This window comes from Dendronephthya gigantea, unplaced genomic scaffold (assembly GCF_004324835.1).
Source record: "Dendronephthya gigantea isolate DGI-Jeju-01 unplaced genomic scaffold, DenGig_1.0 000107F, whole genome shotgun sequence".
NCBI classification, from domain to species: domain Eukaryota; kingdom Metazoa; phylum Cnidaria; class Anthozoa; order Malacalcyonacea; family Nephtheidae; genus Dendronephthya; species Dendronephthya gigantea.
The window spans coordinates 172,326-199,439 of record NW_021163117.1 but is presented as its reverse complement, the minus strand read 5'-3'; the positions used below and the strand labels follow the sequence as shown (position 1 = coordinate 199,439).

Below are 27,114 nucleotides of genomic sequence, written 5' to 3'. Positions count from 1 at the left end.
TATGGGTCCCGCTCCCAATTATCGATGCTAGCTCCTCTATTTCTGCTGTGAGCAGATTTAAAGACAAAATGGCTCAGATGCTGCTGCTCTTGCTGTCATGTTAACAACAGTTGATCTGATCAACCTCTGCTTTAATGCTGTGGACATTTCCTGATTTAGCTATAGCACGCAATTCTGAATCAACATATATGGACAGAATACCCTGGGTACTCTGGATGCTCTACTTTAACACGTTTAGTGAAAGAATATTTTACAGGTTTTGGAATTGACACTTTCAATACATCATCTTCAAAGCATAATGAGTTTTCTGAAAAATCATCTCCATAGGTTCAGTGGAACAGGACTGTGAGGATGAAACAGGACCTCTGGCGGCTAGTACAAATTTAAAAAAAATGAAATATTTCAGGAACATGCAATTTTTCTTTTATTTAAATCTTAAGTGAGGTTTCAATAATCATATGAATAAGCTAAACTTTGGAGTAAAATTCTCACAAGAGTAACATCTTATTTGAAGTTGGCTAGTGTGTTTACCAAGCCTGCTTGTAAGGTTCACCTGCATTATAATTTATGCATGCATAAATCTGGTAAAATATAGTTTCAATGAATTAATGTAAGAAGAGAAAAAATATTTGTATTAATTCAAAATCAAGCTGCAACAAAAAATAAATAATATGTGTGTAGTATTACTGTGAGTATTACTATGGTAAAAAACATCCATCTTTAAAACCGGTTTAAAGGGCTCCTTTACTACAATCATGTAATTAAGCCCATTATGATGTATTCGAGTGATGGCCGATATGGTGTTTAAGTTGCGAAAGAGGGCGGCAAGAGTTATCTTAGACGCTCCTTATACATGTCATCGACAATCCAACTCTTTGTCTCTTTAACCGGTTGAAACGGCTCCCATTTTATGAGGAAAGTAAAGTAAATAAAGCTGTATTTGCTTATAAGAGCATAAATGGCGATACTGCTCCTTATTTACGTGAAGCATTAAAATTAAATCGTGAGCAACATTCCAGAAATACAAGATACGCTGAAGTTAACTTCATCAGTCCAAAGGGTGAACGGGTGTTTTCAATTGCAATATATTTAGAAGAGGGAATCTTGATACAAGACGTCCAGGCTTCCTGAATACCCCAAAAATAGCACTTTTAATGTAAAACACTTCATAACAAGTGGTTTTTTCGTTTAGACGTAATTTTTATGAAAGAAAGTTTAACTGAGAAAGTAATTTTTATTGCCATATCCCTTTGAACCTCTTCCTAGAATAAAACTGACCGTGTTAATTAATGTATTACTAGTAACAGGTAAATGTATAGGTTTGTGTTTCAGTTTGTTGTCGTGTATATTCTTTGATCTTTTGTTTCTCGGCTTGGCTTGACGTCTTTGAAAATTGAATTAAACATTTTGGTCAAGGTGTATCGCGTTGTATACGGTATATGTTCTCCGTCGACAGTCCTACGTTTCAACTAAGTTTATAGCGACCTTAAGCAAACCTTGTTTTACGACGGGCATGCTCGACTAAAGGTGAAAAGAGTCTGGACGCCTTGCCCGATTTTAGGGACCGCCTGCCATATAGGCTAGCACGGTCATGGACGCCAATGCATGTAATGAATTTCATCAAGCCTTTCATCTCTAAAGGCGGATTTCCACTTACAGCGTATCGTTCGCTATCGAAATATTTGCATTTTTTCTTTTGAATTGAAATATTGAAGAGAACAGTCAAGTGGCACTGATTTATTCATGCAGTTAAAAAAAAATATGCAAATATTTCGCTAGAGAACGATTTTGCTGTAAATGGAAATCCGCGCCTTAAGAAGCATGACATGTTGTCTCTTACAGTAATCAGTACGTTCTCAATATTTCATTGGCTTTTAAAAGTTCGAAAATTTTAAGAGACAATGAAAATTAGCCTTTCTGATTCAAGTTGAAGCCGGTATCAGGCAACTTGCAACCCGCATAGTCGCAGTGAAATTTCTAAATGTACAATTTTGACAACAATATTTGTACTACAAAACGGATATCCTATATAAAAGCTAAAATTTCATCGCAAAATACACTTGATAGACATTGTTTAATATTATAAGTTTATGTTTAAATAATTCTAAGCGACTAGATGGCAAAAAAGTTGTATTAATTATCTAGTGAAACAAATATTCCTGCATTGTCACGCTAGTCTTTACGCTTTTTCCTAGCAAAGAACCGTCTTACTCCGCATTTCCAAAAATAGATCCATAAAATGCATTCTACTAACATCAAGAATGCCTCAGCCGGCAGGAAGTACTAAGAAAATCAGTTATTTATCTCCCTAAAAATTTTTTTTTTACGAAATCACAACAAAATACTTTTGTTTTGACAGTGTATAAGACTGGGGTGACTTAGCTTCAACTTCCGGTCAGAAGGTAGCGTTCCAGTTATATCGTTATATATATTTCACTCACTGATCTGAAATAAGACTGGATAACGCATCTATAGAAGGCAAAAGTGAAGCCGGAAGTGATCCGGCCGCCATCCGATTCAAAGGCCTCACTTTCGTATAATTTAATATAGATTTCTATTACAGAACCGGAGTTTTTTGCGTTTTTGCTTTGTTCACGTTTCTATCCGGGCCAATTTTAGAATCACAAACATAGAAGCATAAGAGAAGAAATTTGAGCAAAAAATTTGGAATATTTCGACTTCATAACATTTTTTGCTCAATTCTCTTCTTGTTTCACTTTTGCCTTCTATAGATGCGTTATCCAGTTTTATTTCAGATCAGTGATTCCACTTGTGCTTGTCTAAGTAAATTAATGCGTTAAAAACACAGCATGGTGCTGTTAATTATTATGTTAGTTTGTGTACGTGGAAGACGGAACAAGCTTCTGCTACTCGACATCGTTCAAAGAATATACGTTGAAATAAACTGCCTGGTGAACCCTAGTTGAGGCAGAGCAGGTGAGTCAATACTCATAATTATTAGAAAAGTTTCTTTGCGATTATCATTGTATCAAAATGCTGGTGCATGCATGGATGCATGCATGCTGTCAATTTTTACTCATTTATATAAGCCCTGTTTTCACTACACACAATTTATCGGCATGCACGGCTTAAACGGGTACCCGTAACCAATTCATCAGCGCTCTGCCTTTGTTTTGGTAGCATAGCACTAATAGAATTAGGTACAGGTACCAATTTTACCCCTGCCGTATCAATAAATTGACTACCATGTAAATACACACCTATATTTCAGTGGAGAGTTTTATTGTGAATTTTAAACAATATTTCGTCATAATTGACATGTGGTAAATAAGCATGACATAAACACGCGTTATAAAGTAACCTAAACACGGGAAAGTCATGATCAACTATGGATAAGCTCAAAATGGAAAAAAAAATTATCCATTTATTGAACAACCGAGCTGTAATAGTTTAAAACTAATGGAAGTAAATATTTAATACTTCACAAGAGGTACGAGAGTATATTCAGTAAACTTTTTGCTTCTCCAATCGCCTTCCGAACAACCGGCCTCAGTATACTTTAAGATACTAATCATTGCCATCGCACGCAGATCTAGATGATTTCGATTATATCCGCAAGTATTTATCATCAAATCAACTAGAAATTGTATTATCTTAAAGCTTTGTATAAGTTTAGTTCATCTCAAAAGCTTTCCTATAGCCAAAATATTTATTGCCGATCGAATACTTTTTAAATTGAATCTTAGAGAAGCGTAAATACGCAATGCCTTCCAGGAATCTCGCCTACAAACCTACAAATATTTGTAGCTCACTTTGTGATCAACATTTTCATCTATTTTACTTGACATACACTACATTGGGTGATTTGTAGTGATAATTTCAACAGCAATGTAGAATCAACAACAATGTAGAATCGCTATTTTTCGAGTTTTTCTGCCCATCCTGTCTTAAAAACTATCAGAAAAGATAACTAAAGATTTTATTGTTTATATATAACGGTTAAAAGACGACAGGATAATAAATAAGGAAGAAAATAACGAAATTCCAAGGGCGATTTATATTTCCGGTTGTCATCACTTTGTAATCACGCATTAATTTGACAGCTACACTGCGGTGTCCATTTCCGGATTATAACAACAGAAGCGATTGTACTTTTCTCAAGACTCAAGCTATATTTATGTGTTTTTGCCTGTGCATTCGCGGAGTTGTTACACATTGAAAAAGTAGGTTATTTATCGTGTACTGAAGTGGCAATTGATACGTGTATGTAAATCAAGTTGCAAAGCAATTGATGCATGCAGATTTTAGAGGTTTTAAACGGTCTTTATTTCGATTGGAATTATACACACTTCAAATTCAAGCCCGGATCAGTTGATGGAAAAATGAGACAACCATATGTCCTCTGGCAGGAATTGAACCTACGCTTTTGCGATGCCGGCCGGTGCAATGCTCTTGCCCTGGCTTGAATTTGAAGTGTGTATAATTCCACTCGAAATTAAGACGGTTTAAAACCTCTAGAATTTATCTGCATCGAGTTTTTATTAGTTGCAATGCAATTGATGCGATATATTGGTAAGAAGCATGTGTGATGCGCTTTAGGACTGGGGCTAGCGAGGAAGGGCGCCAAATGTTTTCAAATGAAGACAAACTAAATGTGTTAATTTAATTCAAAATTATTGAGTCTATCGTTTTCATATATTCCTATATTAATATTTACTCTTTTTGTCGTTTATGTAACATGATTCAAGGCATTATTTGTAATGATAACAACAAAAACTTCCACAAAAACTTCGCGTTTTGCCACAATGCGTGATAAAATTACATATTTTATAACTTAGATGAACGCCCCGACTTAATACTTGCTGGGTAAACACAAACCTTCCATTTCATCAAGTTTCATGAGGTAATTTCAGTTTTAAACCTTTTTTGCAATAGTGGGGCTGACAATGCTGCATATTGAGTTGGGTGTGACCCCTTGTTCCGGTATGACAAGTCGGTAGAATCCTCGTCAAACTTGAACTTCCAGGTAAGTTTCGTTTAATTTTACAATTCTACCTCCTTGTCATAACCTGTTACAAGGAGTCACATGGAGAATTTAAAGCCCAGTGGTTAGGTGATGAAAGAATTCATTTTTTTATAATAGCCTTAACATCAACAAACTAATGAACACAACAAGTTAACAGCTACAAATTTGCTGCTAATATAGACTGTCCAAAAAGTCCAGGTTGTTGGACTGATTTATTATAGAATTTTGCCTATGCCTTGCGCAGCAATATTGTATCCATTTTCAAACTGATGAAAAAATCTGCTGAGCGTTCAGAAACTCCTTGCTTTTGGTAGCATTGCCTGATCAATGGCAAGCTATTAACTTCATTCAGTTTTCCTGTAAGTGGGTGCTTTCTGTTGGGGTCAAAGAAAGGGGTACACAACGTTGTCCTTGTTTGGTAGGATCCGGGGTTTTGCAACCAGCATTCTCATTGCCATGCCTGAGTAGTCCAATAAGGATCCCCTCTACTTCCTCCATCTTGTGCAGTATTCTGCTGATCATGCTAAAAGGAGGAAAGGCATTCTGGGCTAAAGCATCAGTTGCCCAGGTCTGTGGGTCAGGTCTCCAGGCTATGTATTTCTCAACTTTGTTTTGTGGTTGAGCCCTGACGCGAACAGGTCTACCTCAGGTGTAAAAAGTGCTTTAGTTATACTAGCAAAGATCTGGGGGTCAAGAGCCCATTCAGTTGTGTCATTGAACTCTCTGGATGCTTTATCAGCTAGTTTGTTCAACACCCCAGGTACATGTGAAGCAGTAAGCCAGATGTCAATGCACCATAACCGAATCTCCCTAGCGAAGGTATTACAAGTTTTGGAGTGGCTGCCGCCCGTATTATTTGTATAAGTAACTGCGGTAACATTGTCAATTTTCAGACCAACACGAATATATTTTAGTTTGTCTGAAAATGATTTTAGGGCAAGAAAAGCAGCCAGCAAGTGCGGGTGATGGATATGGCATGCTGACTCCACCATACTCCATCGACTACCTGTTGTTTGGTAACATAGTGTGCCACCCACCCTTTACGTGAGACTTGGCTTGGACTACGAAGGCAAAGGCATCCGTGGACTGAATAACAGCTGCATCAGCTGTGTCGCTCCGCGCTTTAGATGCTATGGGAGTCGAATCCTTTTGTCGACTCTCAGTCACTCGAGTTTGAGCAATTAGAGCTTTAAGCAATAGCATTTGGACCTTCTGCATCTTTTTCGCTTTGCAACCATGACCAGATGCAGCGTTTACTTTTGTGGGGATATCGGCCGAAGATATTTTTGCTGCTTCTCTCTTAATTTTCCTTCAGTCATTTTTGATTGTAGAATTTTTACCACAAGTTCAGCAAGCTGTACGTGTGGGGATGTCTTCACCACACTGATCAATAGGATAAAAATCGCTGGCAATGCCTGTCAAAATGGCGTCGCCACCTGCGTTGGAAGTCGTCTTTTCAGCAACTAGAGATTGATCGGTTGATTTATTCAAAAGCGCATTGACCGCGTAATCAAGTTCATCCGCAGGATTTTCATGACTCTCTTGTTATTTGGCTTTAGGGCCTGTTTTCCCGAGCTTTCAGACGAGCTATCGTCGTCTGAGACTGAGGACGGAGGGCTTCCTTGTCGTTTTCGAGGCCGCGTTGGCGCCAAATTGCTTTGCAACGAAGCAAGGCTGGATTGTAACGTTTTTGCAAGGCTTTGTAACGAGTTTGTCAAGAAATTTTCCATGCCTCGTATAGCGTTTAGTGCGGCATTAGAGACCTCTGTCGAGTCTTCATCGCAGGGGTGGATCCAGCACTAGTGCACTAATTTGCATGACACAAGAAAACTGCTAAAAATAACCACTTTGTTTTGTAATGCAAATTTGTGCACTAGTGCTGGATCCACCCCTGCTTCATCGTCTATTAGCCTAGACTCCTCGTTTTCGCTACTGTCTTGGATTTCTTGATGTGGTTAATCTATATTCATGGCCCACTATATCCTAATTAGAGATATCTCCCATTTCCTGGATATTTCGTTGTATCTGCCCCCTAGATAATGTATTTCGTAACAATCTAAAAACGGAGAGATACGTCGTTTCCCTTCCAAAAATATTTGTAAGTAAAAGGCAAAATTGTTTGCCGCCGTTTGAATGCAGATTGAAACATACAGAAATGTATTGTAAAGTTCAGCCAATGAAAATCATTCTTGCGAGGAGCTGCGACACTACCCATTCATAATCCGCAAGCTTATAAGACTTCGTGCCGCCCACGCGTGATTTTTGTAATCTTTATTATTATTATTATTTAAAAATATTTAAACACGGTAACCTTTCAGTTAGCCTGATTTTCAAAGGGCCGTGTATCACACGCATGCAATTAAAAAGAACTAAAATACATTACAGAAATATACAAATATAACTATACATATACATTTGGTGTTGGGTCAAGTGTCGTCAAGAATACGTTTAAATTTTTTAGTACTTATGCCTAATTCTTTCGCTTCATTGGGTAAACCATTCCAAAGTGATGCAGCTGAGTAACTGAAACTTTTTTTCATGAAATTTGTTTTAGGTTTCCCAAGATCGTAATCGTTATAGTTGCTTCTTAGATTATATCTATCGTTGCTTTTTATTTTGAACATGTTAGAAATTAATGATGGATTTTTTTGATTTCGCATTTTGTGCAGAAAGATTGCTTTGTTGACATTATATCGTTGATTTAAAGGCTTCCAGTCCAATTCCTTTAGGACATCTTCGCTACTAACTTCGTATGTTTTACCAGTTATGACGCGAGCTGCTCTATTTTGCAATTTCTGAAGTCTATTTTAAGTATTCACAACAGTTATCCCATACAAGGCTACAATAGTCAAAGTGTGATAACACAATTATAGCATTATAAATTTTTATTAGAGTTGATTTTGGGACAAACTGTTTTATTCGTCGCATCATTCCTATTCCTCGTGAAGCTTTGGTGAAAATGTGTTGGATTTGATGGCTCCATGAAAGATTTTGGTCAATTATAACACCTAATGTTTTTGATTTTTGGACCTGTTTAATAACTGATTCGCCGAGTTCAATTTTAGGATTTGATATTAGATTTGAAATTCGTTGTCTTGAGCCAATAATCATATATTCAGTCTTATTTTTATTGAGTGTAAGTTTGTTTGCAAGTAACCATTGATGCACGTTTTCTAAGTCAGTATTTAGGTGTTCTTGTAATTCTTCACTAGTCTTGTCACTGGTTGAAATATTTGTATCATCTGCAAACATGCTTGCCGATGATGAAGTTAGACAATTTGGCAAGTCGTTTATATATAATAGAAACAAAAGTGGTCCAAGGTTAGATCCTTGAGGTATTCCGCATTTAACAGTTCTTGGTTCAGATAATATTTGATCTACCTTGCACATTTGAGTTCTATTAGAAAGATAAGACTGGAACCAGGCGAGCGTGTGACCCCTTATTCCATAGCAATGCATTTTTTTAAATAATATGTTATGGTCAACGCAATCAAACGCCTTCTTAAGATCCAAAAAAATCACTCCATTTAATAAACCCTTGTCCATATTCATTAGCCAGTGGTTTGTATTATTAAGTAGTGAAGTTTGAGTAGAGTGATTTTTCCTAAATCCTGCTTGTTGTTCTACTAGTATTTCATTAGTTTCAAGAAAAATTTCTAGTTGTTCTGTGATAAGTCTGTCAAGTATTTTAGCAACAGAAGATAAAACTGAAATTGGCCTATAATTATCGCAATCAGTTTTGCTTCCAGCTTTATGTATTGGCGAAATAATAGCTGTCTTAAAATCTTCAGGAAATATGCCAGTATTTATAGATGTATTAAAGATTGCTGTTAGTGATGGAGCTATTACTTCGGCAGCATCTCTTAGAAGTTTACCTGATATTCTATCATGTCCTGCTGATTTGGATATGTTGATTGTAGATAGTAATTTATATGTTTTATTTACTGAAACATTTTGTAATACAAATTGTGCATTGGGAATTGTTATGTATGATTCGGGCGTCCTTGAGCTCTGTGGCATATTTTCAGCCAGCCGAAAGGCAGCTTCATTGAAATGTAGGTTTAAGGCGTTTGCAATATCTTTCAGTTAAATTTTGGTTTTCATAATGAATTTCAGATATAAGGGTTGTTTTTGACTGTTTGTTTGTAAGATTATTAATTATTTTCCACATTTTCTTTGGGTTATTTTCGCAGCCATTCAACGTATTTGTGAAGTATATAGCTTTTGTATTCTTAATTAGTCTATTTAAATCATTCCGTGCGCTTTTATAAGCGTCATGAAATTGCTTCGAACCAGTTTTAACCGCTTTTTTCTTTAAAAAGTCTCTTCGATGCATTGTTTGTTTAATTTTATCAGTTATCCATGGTGCATATTTGCTTCTAGCTTTTTTTGTTCTCTCTGGGGCGTGAAAGTCTGCAACCGACAGAAATATAGTTTTCCATTTTTCCCACATAATATTTGGATCAAGTATTATATCATAATACGTTTGATCATACAGGTATGTAGAGAGGTCTGACTTAAAGTAACTTAGATTATAGTGTTTGAAATTTCTTGATTTTATAAGTTTTGGTTTTTCACTAGGGGCAGCGATTTTCCGCTGAATATAGATCAAACTGTGATCGCTAATGCCCAAGTGAATGACTCCCGAACCATTAATCAATTCAGGTTTATTTGTGAATGCTAAATCTATTAACGTTTTGCTATCTGATGTAATCCGTGTTGGTTCAGTAATTAATTGCTGAAATTGTAGTATTTGAGTAATTTCGGCAAGCCTGTTTGTTTGAGAATTAGCGTTATTAGAAGCCAGACAAGACCAGTCACAATTATAATCTCCAAGTAAAATTACTTCTTTGTTTTCAGAGTCCATTTGGTTAACTAAATGCTCAAATGCATCGAAAATTTCAAGTGTGGTGTTAGGTGGTTTGTACCAAGAATTAATTATAAATGGCTTGGATTTTGGTTTCGAAATTTCAAGGGTGATTGTCTCAAGACTATCATCACTAAAATCGTCTCTTACTGTAAAATTTATTACGTTTCGTACATATATTGCGACTCCACCGCCATGTCTATTTCTATCTTTCCTTACAACATCGTAGCCTTTAACTTTGATTTCCTGGTCAGACACCGACGAGTCGAGCATAGTTTCATTAATGCTAATTATTTCAAATTGTTGTTTATCTAGGTATAATCTTAACTCATCGATATGCTTCGTTAAACTGCGTATGTTAATGTGAGCAATCTTAAATCCTTTTGTAGCTTTTGTAGCTTTAGGGCCGGTTGCATGCTTAAAAGTTTTATGGTTGTCGGTATTCTTGACTTCAACTTGACTTCAACTTAAGGATTGATTCTTTAAAAATTGTTTCAGGTTTCTAGCTAATGTGATTGTTCCCTTCTGGTTTAAATGTAAACCATAACTGTTTAAATGAGTCTTAGTGATATTTTCATGAGAGATAAGTCCCCAATTGCGTTCAGTGCATAAATCATCTAATTTCTTATTATATAAGTTTACCTTGTTATCAAGTTGTTGATCATCGTTCCTTGTGATGATTTGAGACATCGTTAATTCAATGCCGCATTCTTCTTCCGTAATAGCCTTTCCAAGTTTCGTTACCGCTTTAATCAACGCATCTGGAGACTTCGTTTTTAAGTCATTGGTACCTACGTGTAGAATAATATGCTTTGGTTTGTTTTGGACGGTCGGTTTAACATAGTGGATCATATTATCTACACCAGCCCCAGGAAAGGTTTTTATTGAAATCTTTTGGTCAATTCCATGCTGAATTCGCCGAGGATTTAGATGCTTTAACATTGAATCTCCCAAGATTACAATGTCACTCTTGGGCTGACTTTGTTTTACTGCTTTTGGTTCATTGCTTTCTTTTTTTTTGTGCATGTATGGTCCACGATCCTGTGTGTTTCTTTTGGTTTCTCGGTGTCGTCTAGTCTTATCACCACTAATATGTTTGCGTTGGTTTTGTTTATCTGTTCTTTCTATCGAGACGTCTCGGTTAATTTCACTGTCGTCGCTTACAATGTCGAATTGATTTTGTAGATGTAAATCACATTGTTCATCGTTGACTTTAAGGTGGCTCCCTACAGTTTTTAGAATATTGAAAACTAATGATTTAGATTGAAATTTTTGGCAGAAAATTTCTTGCTAAACGAAACGAAATTTTCCAGATATATTAACCAACATTCTAACAGTCGAAAATTATCTTTGAGTTTCACGTCATTACCGTTGTTATGGTAACAATGGCGATTCAATATGGCCGACATTTTACCTATTCATGCATTTTACTCGAAAACAAGTTCGGTTACCCCAATTTTTTATTTTATAAAAGTTTTCTTACAAAAAAATAGGAAATTTGAGCAAGTTTAAAAAAGTTCTATAAAGCCAAAAAATTTCTATAACGAAAAAACACGTTTTTTAATTTTTAATAATTTTGGCTCTATAGAATTTTTTTTAAATGGTTCAAATTTTCCATTTTTTTGTAAGAAAACTTTTTATAAAATAAAAATTGGGGTAACCGAACTTGTTTTCGAGTAAAATGCATGAATAGGTAAAATGTCGGCCATATTGAATCGCCATTGTTACCATAACAACGGTAATGACGTCATGCTTATGGGCAATTTCTGACTGTTAGAATGTTGGTTAATACATCTGGGAAATTTCTTTTCCTTAGCAAGAAATCTCGTGCTAAAATTTTATATCAAAACCACAAGTTTTTAATATTTAAAAAATTGTAGGGAGCCACCTTAATACCGCTGGGATTTCGTTCTGGGATGTTTTGGGTTTTAGACGTTCTTTTGCAGCTATTTGCGATATTCCATGTTGACTCAGGTTTATGTTGTTCTTGCTCGTTTTGTAGAATTTTAATGACTGTGACTAAGCTGCTTTTTTCGTTTTCTAGGTCTTTCACTTTTTGGTTAAGATCAGACATAACGCATTTATAATTATCGATCTGTTCTTTAAGTTTGTCGTTTTCTTTCTTCAAATTCTCGTTTTGTTTCGCGAGTAACCCTTTTAGAACCGATGATTGTTCATTGTTCGTTAATTTATTCAAGGTTTCGTTCTCTCCTCTGATCATTTTTTCGTTAAATAAGTCGATTCTTGTCTCATTTATTTCGCATGCAAGTTGACTCATCTTTCGTTCGAATTTTGCTTCAAGTTCGTGTACGGCGACACTTAGTTTTTCTAATTTGTCATCTGCCGGCCGGACCATTTATGGTCTCGCCCCCGCTACTGTTAGTGTTATCGACCAAAGTGTCGTCAGAGTTGTTTGCTTTTTCGATGATATTTATCTCCTCGTTGTTGGTCTGAGCTAAATTTGCGATTATGCGAAGCTGTGTAATAATCTTGTCGCTAGATTTCCCTTTAATTATCAGTGATTTGCTATCGGCATACCATCTGATCACCGCCTCGTTCAATTCAAGCATTTTGCACGAGCCACCGGGCAGGGTCCATCTTGTCTCTGTCTCAGTAACTTTACTGATGAAAGCTTGAAGGCTTTCAAACGAACCATGCCAGCTAAATTTGCCTTTGTGGTTAACTGTTAGATGTTTGGTGGCGTTAATTATCGCATTAGGCTCTTTATTTTCGTTGTTATCCACATCAAATTCGTTGTTAGAGCTCTTAATCGACGTGTCAGCCATTTTGAACTGGGGCACATTAAACTCCCGACGCAAAAGAAAAAACCGAGCCCATTTTACAACTCGGTCTACCTACGGTAGTCCGAGTAATAACAGTTAGGGCTTTTTCTTTGTCTCTGAAATTGTGTACTGTCTTGAAGGTGTGAAGCTTTATTTTATACTTAATTGCTGCCATAACATATAATGCGGCAAAAATTGAACGGCCAATGACAATGTTTACACTAGCTTTACGATTATTTTGTACTGAATGATGGAAACACTTAGCTATATTAAATATACTCGATAAAGACTTTTGAGTCATTTCATAATTATTTAAGTTTATTAAATGTATATGTGATGTTGCTACTCTGAGTCACCAACCGGGCAAGCTGAAAAATTAGCTTGACCACGGTGGGAATCGAACCCGCGACCTTTGGTTTGCTAGTCCAATGCTCTTCCAACTGAGCTACAAGGTATTGGAAAAGCATTGGACTAGCAAACCAAAGGTCGCGGGTTCGATTCCCACCGTCGTCAAGCTAATTTTTCAGCTTGCCCGGTTGGTGACTCAGAGTAGCAACATCACATATACATTTAATATACACACCTGAGTCTTTGCATTATAACTATTTAAGTTTAGATCATTTAGGTCAGCCGATTAGCTCAGAGAATTTTGTATACTTGGTTTGAACTGGCAAGAGGGTTTGCTGCATGCATGTATTCCTGGTAAAACATTCAATCAGCACCTTAGAATTTGACTGTTTCACAGTCAAGAACCCTGGAATATTGTTATAGGCTAAAAGTTAAAGAAATCGGCTGGGAATTTACTTTGTATTCAACTAAAATTTGTATTCAAATGAATTTGCATTCAACTGAAATTTAAATGTAGCTATCTCTAAGCGATCCTGAATATTTTTTTTCAAAAAATATAATATACGAGAATTAAACAAAAAGTTTTATTGGTTTTACTCCGCGCAAACAAAAGAGTTCGATCGGCGTATTCTATTGTTTCATTGTTCTATTGTATTGTTAGCAAACCAAAATTATGAAAAAATTTGTACAGGGTGCCTGAGTAAAAAAAACTGACACCTTTGAAATTCAAATTAGCTGCAATGTGTCTGCAATCGGTTGTAATGTGACAGAAATTGCCTAAAATATCTCATGGGTATACGAAGCATATCAAATAAGTGAACCCATTAATTAACCTTGAACATAAAGTTTGTTTCCTTTGGGAGTTAAAATGCATTCTAAGCTCTGTAATAAAAAAGAACGTTGAATTAGTTCAATTGGTTTAAACACTTTCGCATTAATTAACCACGTCTTGTTGATTGTACACAATGTCAAATTGTGTCGAATTGTCAAATTCCAGCCATAAGTTTGCGGCTAATTTGAATTTCAAAGGTGTCAGTTTTTTTTTACTCACCCTAAGGCTTTTAATCCTAAGATTAGCGTTAACCGCCTTTTAATTATTACCACCACGACCCTAGGTAGCCCAAAGGTATTTGTGTTTTAATCTAAAGCGTCCATCCAGTTTAATATCGCGGTCTGTGACGTAAACACCAATTGCTATATTTGTATTATAATAAGATAAGGTTGGAAACTAAATATAAATTAACCACGTACAGCCTCAAAACTATCTACAAAAAACATTGAAAATATGAAAAATATATCACAAAAAACATCATAACAATAAAATTTGATGTTTTTAATTGCTCCCCAGTACATTTTCTTGTTGAAAACAACTCTAGAAATACGAAAAATTTAGCGATACTTTTCGTGTTGTACGTACATTTTTTCGCCGTAACGATGCGGGATGTCTTTTGGCTCATAAAATTGGCGAACACCAATTTAATTATTCGCCAATTTTAAGAGCCAATGAGGTCGCTGCTTCGCCATTTGAATCGAAAACCAGTGCTAGGCAAAAGACATCCCGCATCGTTACGGCGAAAAAATTCATGGCAACACGAAAAGTATCGCTAAATTTTTCGTATTTCTAGAGTTGTTTTCAACAAGAAAATGTACTGGGGAGCAATTAAAAACATCAAAATTTATTGTTATGATGTTTTTTGTGATATATTTTTCATATTTTCAATGTTTTTGTCGATAGTTTTGAGGCTGTACGTGGTTAATTTATATTTGTTGCCATTTTATTTCGCTATTTTGAGTGAAATAAAGTGGTATTACATTGTTATATCGAGACGACTGTTCTGAAATATAATTTATATTTAGTTGCCAACCTTATCTTATTATAATACAAATATAGCAATTGGTGTTTACGTCACAGACCGCAATATTAAACTGGATGGACGCTTTACATTAAAACACAAATACCTTTGGGCTACCTATAGGCCACGACATTGAGAAATTATAACAACAAATTTCTATAGAATCTATAGAACTTGCAACAGGTTGAATTCTATCGCAACAGCCTATCCCACGTTTTATTTGAGAAGATGTGTTATCATATCGAAACGAGGAAACAAATAATTTTGTTTGTCGCCTTATCAATCCTCGTCACTGGTATGGTCTTGGTTTTGGTCGTGACCATTTCATCGAACGACACATTTAAAAACGTGGCTCCAATACCTCACGCTGTTGATGAAAAAATCGTTCTTCTATTCTGGTCTAAATTATGGGGCAAGCCCGCCAAAAAAGCCATAGAAATACAGAAGGGAAACGACAGAGGGAAATGTCCAGTTGCCTGTGAAGTGACGTCTGACCGGAACAGGGTCAAGGATGCAGATTCATTTCTAGTTCATGCACGTGACCCGCACCCCCTACCTCCAAATAAAGACATACCTTGGGTTCTTATGACACGGGAAAACCCTGTGTACACACCGGTTTTAAAAAACCCAAAATACATGTCACAGTTCCATTTGTTACAAAGCTACAGACTTGATTCAGATTTTCCCATTCCTCTTTTTACCAAGCCAAGTTTGGACCTTCCGTTACCATTTAAAAACAAAACGGGAGGCATAATCGCTGCATTTTCAAACTGTGAGCCGGTTCGAACCAAGTATCTTGGACAACTGATGAAGTTCATTAAAATAGATTCGTATGGTCGATGTTTACGAAATAAAAAAGGACTAATTAACCGTTACGAAACTGACTTTAAAAAGAAAAAGTTGCTCTTACAGAAGACCTATAAATTTGCGATAACATTCTTTAACCAAGATTGCGATTATTTCGTCGATGATCAAATTTTGCATGCCCTAAATGCAGGTGCTGTACCTATTGTAATGAGTACGGACAAGATTTATGAATTTTTACCAGGAAATCTTAGAAATTCCATCGTTAATGTCAGGGATTTCAAAAATCCAGCCGCTCTGGCTGAACACCTAAAATTTCTGATGAACAATGAAACAGAGTATAACAAGTATTTGGAATGGAAAACTAAAGGGCTGGGTGACATAAGTGGTACGATTATCGGTAATTATTGGATGGAAAATTTGATAGATGGTGTCTAACGTGTCAGGCGATAGCTCAGGGAAAGTGGCATAAAGAAGGACTTAAAGTCGACTTATGTCAGCGCAGAAATTACAGTACTTGGGTAATAAAATAATGTTCCATCGCTAATATTTTATTTATAATCTTAATATTTTTTTAATTTCAGTATTTGATATCTGCAGTGTTCTCATTTTTCAATGATTTTGTAACCAAGCTTTGCATTATTACTAATTTATCCTTCTATAGCCGTAGTGGCATTTTTAAATCTCTTTCCTTATAAATATATGCGCCCCAACCTCCTCCTCAAGTGCTTCATAACTCGAATGAGCGGCGATATTAGGGAGTGAGTGAACAGCGTGGCCGGCGTTAATTGTAGAAATGCGAGTAAAGCCCGTTTTCTACTGGGCGACTTTTTTCCCGCGAACAGATAAAAAGTAGGAAGCGATTCTATTTTTTCGTGGCGAAATTTTTCGCAAACCAATCACATCACTGGATTTCAGATATCGCTTCGAGTCGCGCGAATAAATTCGCCTTGTGGAAAACGGGCTTAAAGCACAGGGACAGGGGCGCCGAGAGAAATTGTGGGGCCCGAAGCAAAAATTTTTTCGGCGGCCCTATGACGTCATGGTTTTAAATATCTGCGAGGCATAAAGTACTTCAAAGCGATGTGAAAAAGTTTAACAAAAAAACTTTTTTACAAACAATATCAACGTATCTTATAGAAATTAGTGAGCTTAAGCAGGTGACGTTTTTGACAACACGTACGTTAACCGGAAGTAAAGTTTTTGTTTTCCACCAATCACAATCCTTGACCCAGTCTTTTCACGTTATTCATGCCGTTTGTGAAGTCAAAAACGTCATTTGCTTTAGTTTTAGGTTCTTTCTTAAGTCAGGCGCGCCTTCAGGTTGGGGGCCCGGGGCAAAATGCTTCCCCTGCCCCCTCCCCCCCTCCTCTCCGCGGCCCCATAGGGGAAGCGTCCAATGTCATCTATAGTCACTGTCGATGGCGTACATGTATAGTAACCTCCTAATAGGAAATGCAACAAGCGTACATGTGATGGATGGAATCACTGCACACGACTGACAATAATCGAAAAATAAGGGGACAATAAAATTTTCAGGTGACTAACAACGTTTTATGAACAGCAGTGATAGAAATATATTAAATTTTATTTTATTCGTATTTATCAGGGCTGGTTATAAGAAGCCATGCATGTGACACTGCTAAACGGGGAATTATTTCAAATATAAGTTAGCAAAGTTGACAAGGGTGCAGAATGAGTCCAGAAAAACTGATGGCTCTAATATTCAAATTTGCTGCGAACTTATGGCTGGCCTTATTTGACAATTCTCTTGTGTCAACAGCGGCTGATTTTCTTTTCAATCATGACGGGACACGAGGATCCGCAACATTTAAACCATTATGTGTTCCCACCAAGTAAAATGCCAAGCTTCCATGCAAATTTGTGCATTTTTGGAAAGCATTTTAACACCCATAGGGAAAGACGAAAAACACTAATGTTTAATTCGATTTCACGTTTCTCTTGACTCACCCTGTTTTGCGCAAGGGCTGCCTTCCATTGTCGCGTTTTTTGTTCCTACGTATACGCACGTGAAAGTTTAAAATCATTTTAATGATACTTATGAAATCAACGATTGAATAGATGCATAGGGTTGGTGCGTGTATGTGTACAGTGGCGTACGGGAGACGATAATTGGGGAGGGGGGGGCACGTATTCTTATATATTCATGTTGACAGACATAATGTGAGAGATAATATGAATTTGTACCCCCCACCCAATTATCGCTCCCCGTACGCCACTGTATATGTATGTGCAAAAAACGCGACAGTGGAAAGCAGCCCTAAATGTTGGCATGACCTGATGGACTAAATAATGCGACTAGATATACTTATAGTACATACTTTATATAACATTAACGAGAGGCATTAGAGTACCGTAATTATTGATTTCACTAATCCATGCACGGTTTACAAACTGTCTTCGTACAACCGGAAGTACCCCGGTACTTGCACTCATTATCAGGAACTGAAACGTATTAACTATAGATTCATTCAAACTTTGGAATGAATATATTCTAGGTAATTTTACCATAGTTCTAGGATTTTTGGCACAGCCAATATTCCGTCTAGACTACGGACGAGCGGTCAGAGAAGGGTTGGAGATATTCGTTTGAATCCTGATTTAGTTTATCTTCCACGGGACATAAGGTCGAGGAACGAATAATGATTGATCATCATTGATCTTCTTTTGATATTTGGTTATTACGGCTATTCTAAAATATACACCTCCATATAAATCATTATAGATCGAATAGTAACAGCGCTGTGTGTATACACAATGGTTTTAGGCACTGCTTGGGGCTACAAAAGTCAAGGTATACCATATAATAATAACATGCACGAGAACATGCACGCTATTTTTTATACTCTACCACATTTGCATGCTTGCTCTTTTTTTTCGTCTCTGTCATTATATTAAAATATATTGAATACTGACTGAATGCCTTTCATTGGAAATATAGTAAAAGCTTCGACATTTAAAAACAAAACCCCTTTTCCTAGAAATAGTTCGTTTGCGTACGGCAGGAATATAGAAATAATAGACATGAATGACATGCCTCTATATGGGCGGGAATGGATAAAAATTATGGTACACGACAAAAGAAACAAAAGTGCTGTTAATTATACAGTATAAAGCTCCTTCGCGCGCTAATATTGGTTCATGCACTTAGGCTATTACGATGGAATAGATGTATACATCATGGATGCTTACTCTCTTCTGATTACATGTAGGTTTTTGAGTACAGCAATGCAGCTTGATGTATAGTACATATAATTTATACATGGAAATTTGCGTACAACATTTAGACGTGATGAAGTTAGTAAATACATAAATAAACATAAATTTCGGCCGAAAGGAAACTGGACTTCTAGAAATTTCTCCTGAAGATACAGCAACTTCATCAGTAATGATATTTAGGAAAGATATAGATATACAAACGACAGATCAGGAAGCTTGTGTTTGCGTAATTGTGCATGTATACTGGTCATGCAAGCATGATGGAATGTTTTTCTTGTGTTGAAAATTGTCGATGGACACGGAGACTACGAGAATAACTGACCTGTATGGGCATGTATACGCGAATTATGCGAGCAATTATTTTACGTATCGAGTGAGTGACATTGCAATGTTGCTGGCTGGACCAAACGGCACTTGCGCATCATGACTGAGATGCTAGTTCAATCCAGCCCCTTCTACTGTAAGCGGTCAGTATACTCAAATCGAAAACAAATATTCTAGATTTTACCTCGTTTTCTGTGGCTTTAACTGGACTGTTAAATGGGACAGTTGGAGTATCAGATGATGAAAATGGATTGAATCCAGATGGTGTTTGTTCATTATGTTGATCATTTGGCTTGACGGGAGATAGTCTTGATTCATGTCCTAACTCTGAAAACTGCTGCGTTACCCGTAACAAACCACTCTCGTTAACACTAATTATTACCCAAATTATATCTAAAAGCAAAGTAGAAATACATCTCAGCGTACAGAACAAAGAACATATATAAATAAAATATAGATAAGATCAATAAAAAAGCTAAAAATATAAATAGGCTCAATAGAAACAGCCAGTTGTACAGTAGTGACGTTGCCATGCATGCAGTATTAAGCTTGGTTTTCCATTCAGTCGTATGTATAAATGTCTTGATGAGAAGTATGTCGTCCGGATGCAAATTTGTCTTTCACCACTCAAATCGGTCATTATTAACTGCGTACACATAGAAATCCTTTATCGACACTTACGACTAAAGGGAAGCCAGGCATTATTTACAGAAGTCTGCTTATGCAAACCGAGGTCTTTGTGTATTGACCGATCGAGCTCGTAAGGCGAGATTTGCACGAAAAGACCGGAATCCGAATTTCTTGGTGATGACCAAGCAAACGAGAAAATATCGCATTTTAGTAATATATCGCTAATAAAAGCCTACAGTATATGTTATTCAAATACAAGATGCTGTTTCTTCTTTAGCATTTTCCTATTTCAAAACTCACCCCCAAAATATTGACCCATGGATGTACACATTCTCCATTGTGCTTGGTAAATGCCGTTGCTTGATGGTGAGATCATTTCAACACTGACATCAGTAGATTTCGTTGGTTCAACTGCGTGAACTGACACAAATGTGATCGGTCCAAGTTGATCCCCGTAAGTGAACTTTAGGAAAACTCCTGGAGGCCACATTTCAACTCCTGTTAGAAACATGCAAGAAAAAGAATCACATTTATTAAATACTGATAAATTATTATACAGTACGTGTGTAAGTAAACATAATTATGCTTTAGGGGTAATTGGTTAAAATAAAAGTCCCGCAAAGCCAAGGAAGATTTAGCAACAGCCCCGAGGGAGAACCCTAAGGGACTTCGGCTAAACTTTCAAGGTTATAAAGTGACATTTATTTCGGCAATGTCCCTGAAATCATGTGCATGTTTAGTGTTTAATTTACAATAACATGATTACTGAGATAAAAACGTTGGGAAAATTCATGGTAACTTCATCTGCTTCAATGTTGAAAGAGTCAATGTAATCCTTGTGGGGAACATTTTGCTAATGTATGGCTGCGTATTTTACAGCAGCGACAGTGTCAGCGAGATTCGTCGACAACTGCATGGTAATGCTCACATTCCTCAGGTAAACGAATTTGCAAATAATTGTCAATCTTCTGCCCTCTGATTTAAGGGATGGCAGTGATCTCCAAATAGACTGTAGTAAGACTTTACTCGACTCTAGTTCAATGAAGGAGGGGCAGCAGTGAAACGTCCAGGAGACGTTTAGAACTAAAAAACTTCACCCCTGCATGTATACTGTAGTTAATACTGTAGTTTACGAAATTACATTAGTAGTTACCCTAACAAACACCGAGGAAATCTGTAAGACGCAGTTCCCAAATAAATTCTAAATTTTAAGCATTGAAACAATGAAAGGACCAAAGAAATGCATCTTCGACGTTTCACCAGCCTTCGTCTTGCTTATAAAGTGTACATTTCTAACCACCCAGCATGCGAGCGTGAAGGTTATAAATACGACGGCGTAACATGTGGGGATCATACTGTAGATAAAATATTACAACGGCCTCCTTCTATAACTTTATTAAAGCATAATAATCTTTTCATCATGCATACTACATGGGAAATTGGTTTACCACTGACAGTTCATTCTGCAAAATATCCTTAAACGATCTTTGAAGTGAAGAATGCGCGTGCAGCTATATCAAAATCATTTAAAGGTCCCGTTTTGTGCTGTTTCATTTCAATAGCATAAATATATCCCGTTAATTACGAATCTATACTTTGGCTTCTCGCATTCAGACATTGTATTCTGAAAACCTACTTCATTATTTGTAAATGCAACCAGTTACCAGCCACCCTTGCATGGTTTGGGGTTTCCAAGAGTCTGAAAGTCTAAAATTCTCCGAGGAGAAAGCCCCAACCACAATCTGCTACGCAGTTTTCATCACACGTAAGGTGGACATTTGTCCACTGCCTGAAATTGTTTACGACCATACTCGTGTACTTTCACGTAATACGCCTTAAAGTAATAGATTTTTTCAACAACGTAAAGACACTAAAGAATGTCAGACTCCCCAAAAAATATAGCGGTACTGTAAATAAGATTACCGGTACAGTATATGGATTAACTTTAGTTTTTTGGTTCATCTAATTCTTGTTTTGATGAATATACTGTAAATTAGCTTGTAGGTAACTCCCTTAGGTATTTAATACTGCATTGATGACGTTCCGGGTTAACGGACCAAAAGCTTAGCAGTATTAAATACATGTACTTACGAGGTGTACCTACTGTACAAGTAAATTTACTTGTGCCACCGTGGAAACTTACAAGAATATTAATTCTTGATGATTTACTTGTTAGAGGAAAAGTGTATAATTAAGCTGTGGAATTACAGTATTACTACAGTATAATCCCACAATAATATAATAATAATTTAATATCTATTCTGTGCAAAATTAACATTTATATATGATGCGCGTAACAACTACAATTCACAACATGAAACTAAATTCATTTCAAAAGTTGTTTACCGTTATTCTTTAATCTCCAGGTTTTAATAAATTTTGTATTTGGTGGGACAGCTTCTCCTTCACCAATTGTTATATCTTGCATGAATTCCATGTTTGGCAACTTTTCAACTGTCTGAGAACTATTGAAGTCATAATAAGCACCAACTGCTGCCTAAAAATGATCAAGAAGAAACAATCTGGTGTAACCTTCACAGAGGGTTTCCAGGTGGTAGAAAAACCAGTGTAATATTTATACACTTTGAAAACTTAACGCTACGCAATTTGGAAAATCTCAATCAACCCTTTCAATAATTGTATGTCACAAATTTAAATTTAGAACCACTGGATTTCAAGTTTTACTCTCACAAGCCACATGCAAAGATGCAAAACATCCTTCTCAACATGCATGAAAGAGATTTTCTTTTGACCTCACATAGCTTATGAGAGTAAAACTTGAAATTCATCTCATTTAAGGTGGTTCTAAAGGTGGCCATCAAGCAGGGATCTACATCCCATGCATTGCTGATTCATGCTCTCAAACCACTGAGCTATGGAGTAAGCTGCCACTGAGCTATAGTGAGATTTGTACATGTAAATAGCAGGACAAATGAACAGGTTAAAATTTCAAAAAGTCTGTGTGCATGTACAAATTAATTCTTTATTGGCCTTAATTTCAAAAGATAAACAGCTAATATTTATTTATTGTATATATACACTATACACTCTATGGTGTATTGTATATATACACTATATAGATATATATATATATATATATATATATATATATATATATATATATACATATACATATATATATATATATATATATATATATATATATATATATATATATATATATACACTCTATGGTGAGGTTTAGATTAAGAAAAACTAAGAAAGTGGAATGCAAACAAAGCCAATTGCTCTGATGTCTGTATGTAGGTACACAGTAGCCCGGTTGCAATGATCACACTGCTGCTGCATACCAATGAGTTGGCTGATCAACATCGTTTAATTTTTCATTGATACATTAATAATAGTAGAAACACTTAACACCATTTGAAACAAAATGACTGTACGCTGTCTAATTAGCTAGCTGTGAGCAAGTGAAGTTAAGTTTTGTCCTTGCTGATAACTGTTAATGTTAATCAGACAATGGCTGCAAACTAGAGATGCTTAATTATAGCAGAGCTATATATCACTGTAACAGCATTAGCAGGTTGTTAGGTCAAATTATTTATTAGATTGTAACAAATTCATTTTGCCAGGTACTTTTAAAATGTAGACTCATTAGTTTTCAGATCACATAATTACCATGTGAGGAATGATTACCAAACTATGCTATTGCATGAGTATTAACTGCCAGACATACACTCCACATTTAGTGAGTTTCAATCAATACAACCACATGCATACAGGAATACTATCTATACAATATTTAAATCAGTTGCACCATTGCTGGCATTTCTGAAGGCTGTTGTAAGGAGAGTGTTATTAAATGCAATAGAAATGCATGGACAGATTAGTTTAAAATTGATTTAAAATCTTGGGTAAAATGTTATAAATTTTGGGTATCAATTGCCACATGCAGTCTGGCACTTTGGCTAGTGATCTGCTTTACGTAAGTGGAGTTAGTTTTTTGAAGCACTGCACCAAACATGGCACAAATTTACTACGCACTTCATAGTTTATATTAACGCTTGTGTATAACATTATTATATTTAACTATACTCTCGACTATACCTACTGTAACATCAAATTTTACATACCTGCAAGTTCCTGCAAGAGAAAGTTAACAGTTTAGTTTATGAGTTTACAACAGTGACAACACTTTACAATGCTCTACATGCTTAAACAACCGCATCACTCTTCAAAAATCAATTTTACACAAATATTTACCAATTTGTCATGTCTAGAAAGAAAATACATCCTGCGTGACTGAGCTGGAAATTCAACAGTCTTTGTAATTCTGTTATCAAAATATCTCGATCTGTCGTTCCTAGCGCGTTAAACCTTGTTAAGAAATCTTGGTCTACTTCGTTATCAACGTCCATTGCCATTCAAACGATATATAACAATATAAACAACATGAATTAAGAAATATTGTAGTCAGAATTCCAACATTTTAACACAACCCAACAGCAACAAGACGACCAAGATCGAGAATTCCATTCCAAGAATAGACCATTCCCGACGTTTACGCAAGATTTCCTTTTCATGATAACTAATATTTCTCGGATTATTTAGTGCACATACCACTTTTAGCACTTGGTTTGCTTTTTATTTTACTGAAGTTATTAAGGATGCGTATTTTTAAGCAGCATACTGTGTAATTGTGGCCCCAAACATTGAGCCTTTTTAAAAGTTCTTTTCTTTAAGGATAATTCTTTAAAAGGATTTCCACACGAACGAATGACGTCTTCTTATGTGGATTTATACACGCGAGACTTCCACGTGTTGAGACCAACCTCGCAAGCCAGGCTCTTTTACCTACGCTCCACGGCCCACGCTGCGGCAAAGACCCTGGTCAAGGCTGGTCATGTGACCTCCCAAAATATGGGAGGTTTTTAATTAGCGCTTAGTTCATATCCATGGGAGGAGTGGCAAAGTCGATATACCATTTCTGCTATTTTTAGCACTTGTCACAATCCAGATGACTTTGTACTAACGCAACTAAAAATAGCGGTTCACGCAATAAACTAAATAAATACAGCTAGTGTGGCGCAGCAAAAAACTAAAAAGAGCAATAAACCGAATTTAGATTCAAGTGCAATGTGTAGACTGTATCATCGTCGATAGAATCGGTTTTAGTATCGTCACAAGTTCAGTTGATATTCAATACAGACACTCGAAGGCCTGTGCTATCTTCTAAATTTGGGCGTTGATGAGCGAATTTAGAGGTCAAATAACAATAACGACACAGGTTATTTCGCTTTGCGGTACAACAGCGCTCAATATTCAGTCCTTAGAAACACGCTGTTTTAACTGATGTGATCTATGCGCTACTTGTGTCCCACCCATCCCCACACGGGAGAAGCTTAACAAAAGAATCACGTGACCAGCCTTGACCAGGGTCTTTGCCGCAGCGTGGGCCGTGGAGCGTAGGTAAAAGAGCCTGGCTTGCGAGGTTGGTGTTGAGACTTGAACGAGTTCTGATTGTATAAATATTCAACTATATAATTGTTCTACGTTCTATAAACTCATGGCGTCAGCATTTTAACCTTGTTGAAAATCGTAACGTCACGCACGATATAGCTTGCTGCTTGCCTCAAGTCGCGTCAAGTTGATCAGGTCTTCTTGGAATATTAAAACAACTTCTGTGATTGATTTTTATAAAATTATAAATGGGTTTATCTTAAAGTTTATAAATAGCACAAGAAATTTTAAAAACATCAAAAACGCGTCTCGACCAATCAAAATGTTCCTAAGCACCCCACGTGACTAAAGTTTCCTATCCAGTGATTTTATTATCCATGGTTCTATTGTTCAATTTCGTTACATTTTATTCCACGTTGTCTAGATATTTTTATTAAAGCAACTATTGGCGAACGAAGCAAAAATGATGACTCGGGAGAAACGCAAGAGCGATCAGTCAAGAAAAAACAATACAACATCTCCTGAACCGGGAAATAAAAAATGTAGAAAGGTGAAATATTTTCATTTAGGCCCTTTGTCTATGCCACAGCCACACGATATTAATATATACATTGAGAAACTGAGATTTTGTCAGTAATATAACCGGACCGTTCTATAACTAGTTGTCGTATAACCAAAGAACAACTAGATTTGTTGGTTTATTAACAATACTTTTAATGTCTTTAATGAAAGTATTATCGCTGTATATACCACTTTCACTTTTGTAGTTAGCGTATTTGGAAGATCATTCACTCAGTATATATGAAATACCATGCTATTATAGCACGGAAATTATCTGTATAAAAGTTTTAAAAATGTTGTCTCTGGATCGATGAATAGTTCTAGGCACTTTTCGATCAGCTTGGTAAAAAGAAGATATAACAACAAACAACTGTATATTCCTCCATATTGAGTGTTAGCTATGATTACCAAATTAAATTAAGGACTTTTTAATTTTTATGATTATAATTATGAAATTATGATTACAATCATAATTTTGAGTAGTTGGGATTAAATTACATTATGATTGTGACTATCAAATCACAAATTTAGTTAGGTGTTACATTTTTTTTATTTTTTTGACAAAATTAGCCACCTAAAAGTCAACTTCATTATCAGGTATGATTTTGATCCACTGCCTCAACACCCATATGTTAATCTTTCACTTATTGCAATAATATTGCAGACATCCTGAGTGGTTATCACCACCAGAGCTATGAGGCCATGAAATCCCAGATAGAGACATATGAATAGCTCTGTTTATTTGAATAAATTAACAGACTTCTTGTACTATGTTGTAGATCTACACAACAAGGGTGAAAAATGTTAGCCAATCAGTGCGTTTGTTTACATTTTTCGTTCTTGACCAATCAGAATGCGCGAAATTCAAAATATGTAAACAAAAGGAGTGGGAAAATAACACCATCTTCTAAGCCCTCCGTGCCATTCGATATTGAACTTTTCACTTCAAAACTAACAAATTGTGACAAAGCGTGACTTTTTCTTTAATTTCCTCGTGGGGATTTTTTAAATTCGATCCACAACGCGAAATATTTATGTTTGAAGAACCGTGGGTCAACGCGCGTAAAATAGCAGACACCCTAATAGTCTGTCTTTAATACGCATATGAAATACTTTGTCAGACTCTATAAATTTTGCACTTTAAACGTATTTCCTTCCAGTAGACTGACTATTGTGTAGTAAAAACCCTATTCTGTGGTACACAGTAATACCTTTCTCGTCGGAAACGTCAGAGTTACAAGTGTAGTGTTATTAAATATCACATCCGGTTGGACTCACATCCGGTTGGCTTCTTGG

The 27,114-nt window shown here is 36.2% G+C and overlaps 2 protein-coding genes and 1 non-coding gene across 4 annotated transcripts; 1 reads left to right on the top strand and 2 right to left on the bottom strand.

The window, feature by feature from the left end:
* Positions 1-2: 2 nt before the first annotated feature.
* LOC114534795 (uncharacterized protein C6orf106 homolog) lies at positions 3-24,497 on the bottom strand. 2 transcript variants are annotated; one of them, XM_028556262.1, is made up of 6 exons: positions 24,061-24,497; positions 23,931-23,940; positions 22,183-22,333; positions 20,137-20,334; positions 19,391-19,599; positions 3-372 (listed from the first exon to the last, which is right to left on the bottom strand). In XM_028556262.1, the coding sequence occupies exons 1-6, from the start codon at positions 24,219-24,221 to the stop codon at positions 316-318; spliced, it is 786 nt and encodes a 261-aa protein (XP_028412063.1). In that variant the 5' UTR covers positions 24,222-24,497; the 3' UTR covers positions 3-315. The 2 variants fall into 2 exon arrangements, with proteins under 2 accessions (XP_028412063.1, XP_028412064.1); XM_028556263.1 differs by lacking the exon at positions 3-372 and adding an exon at positions 16,833-18,355 and having other exon boundaries at positions 24,061-24,494.
* Positions 13,020-13,092, bottom strand: Trnaa-agc. The gene has a single exon. It is a non-coding gene; the product is annotated as a tRNA-Ala (tRNA).
* LOC114534793 (alpha-(1,3)-fucosyltransferase B-like) lies at positions 15,068-16,286 on the top strand. Its single transcript, XM_028556261.1, is given in 2 exon segments — positions 15,068-16,054; positions 16,057-16,286. Coding segments are annotated over 2 exon segments (1,038 nt in total). The 5' UTR covers positions 15,068-15,135; the 3' UTR covers positions 16,176-16,286.
* Positions 24,498-27,114: the final 2,617 nt, after the last annotated feature.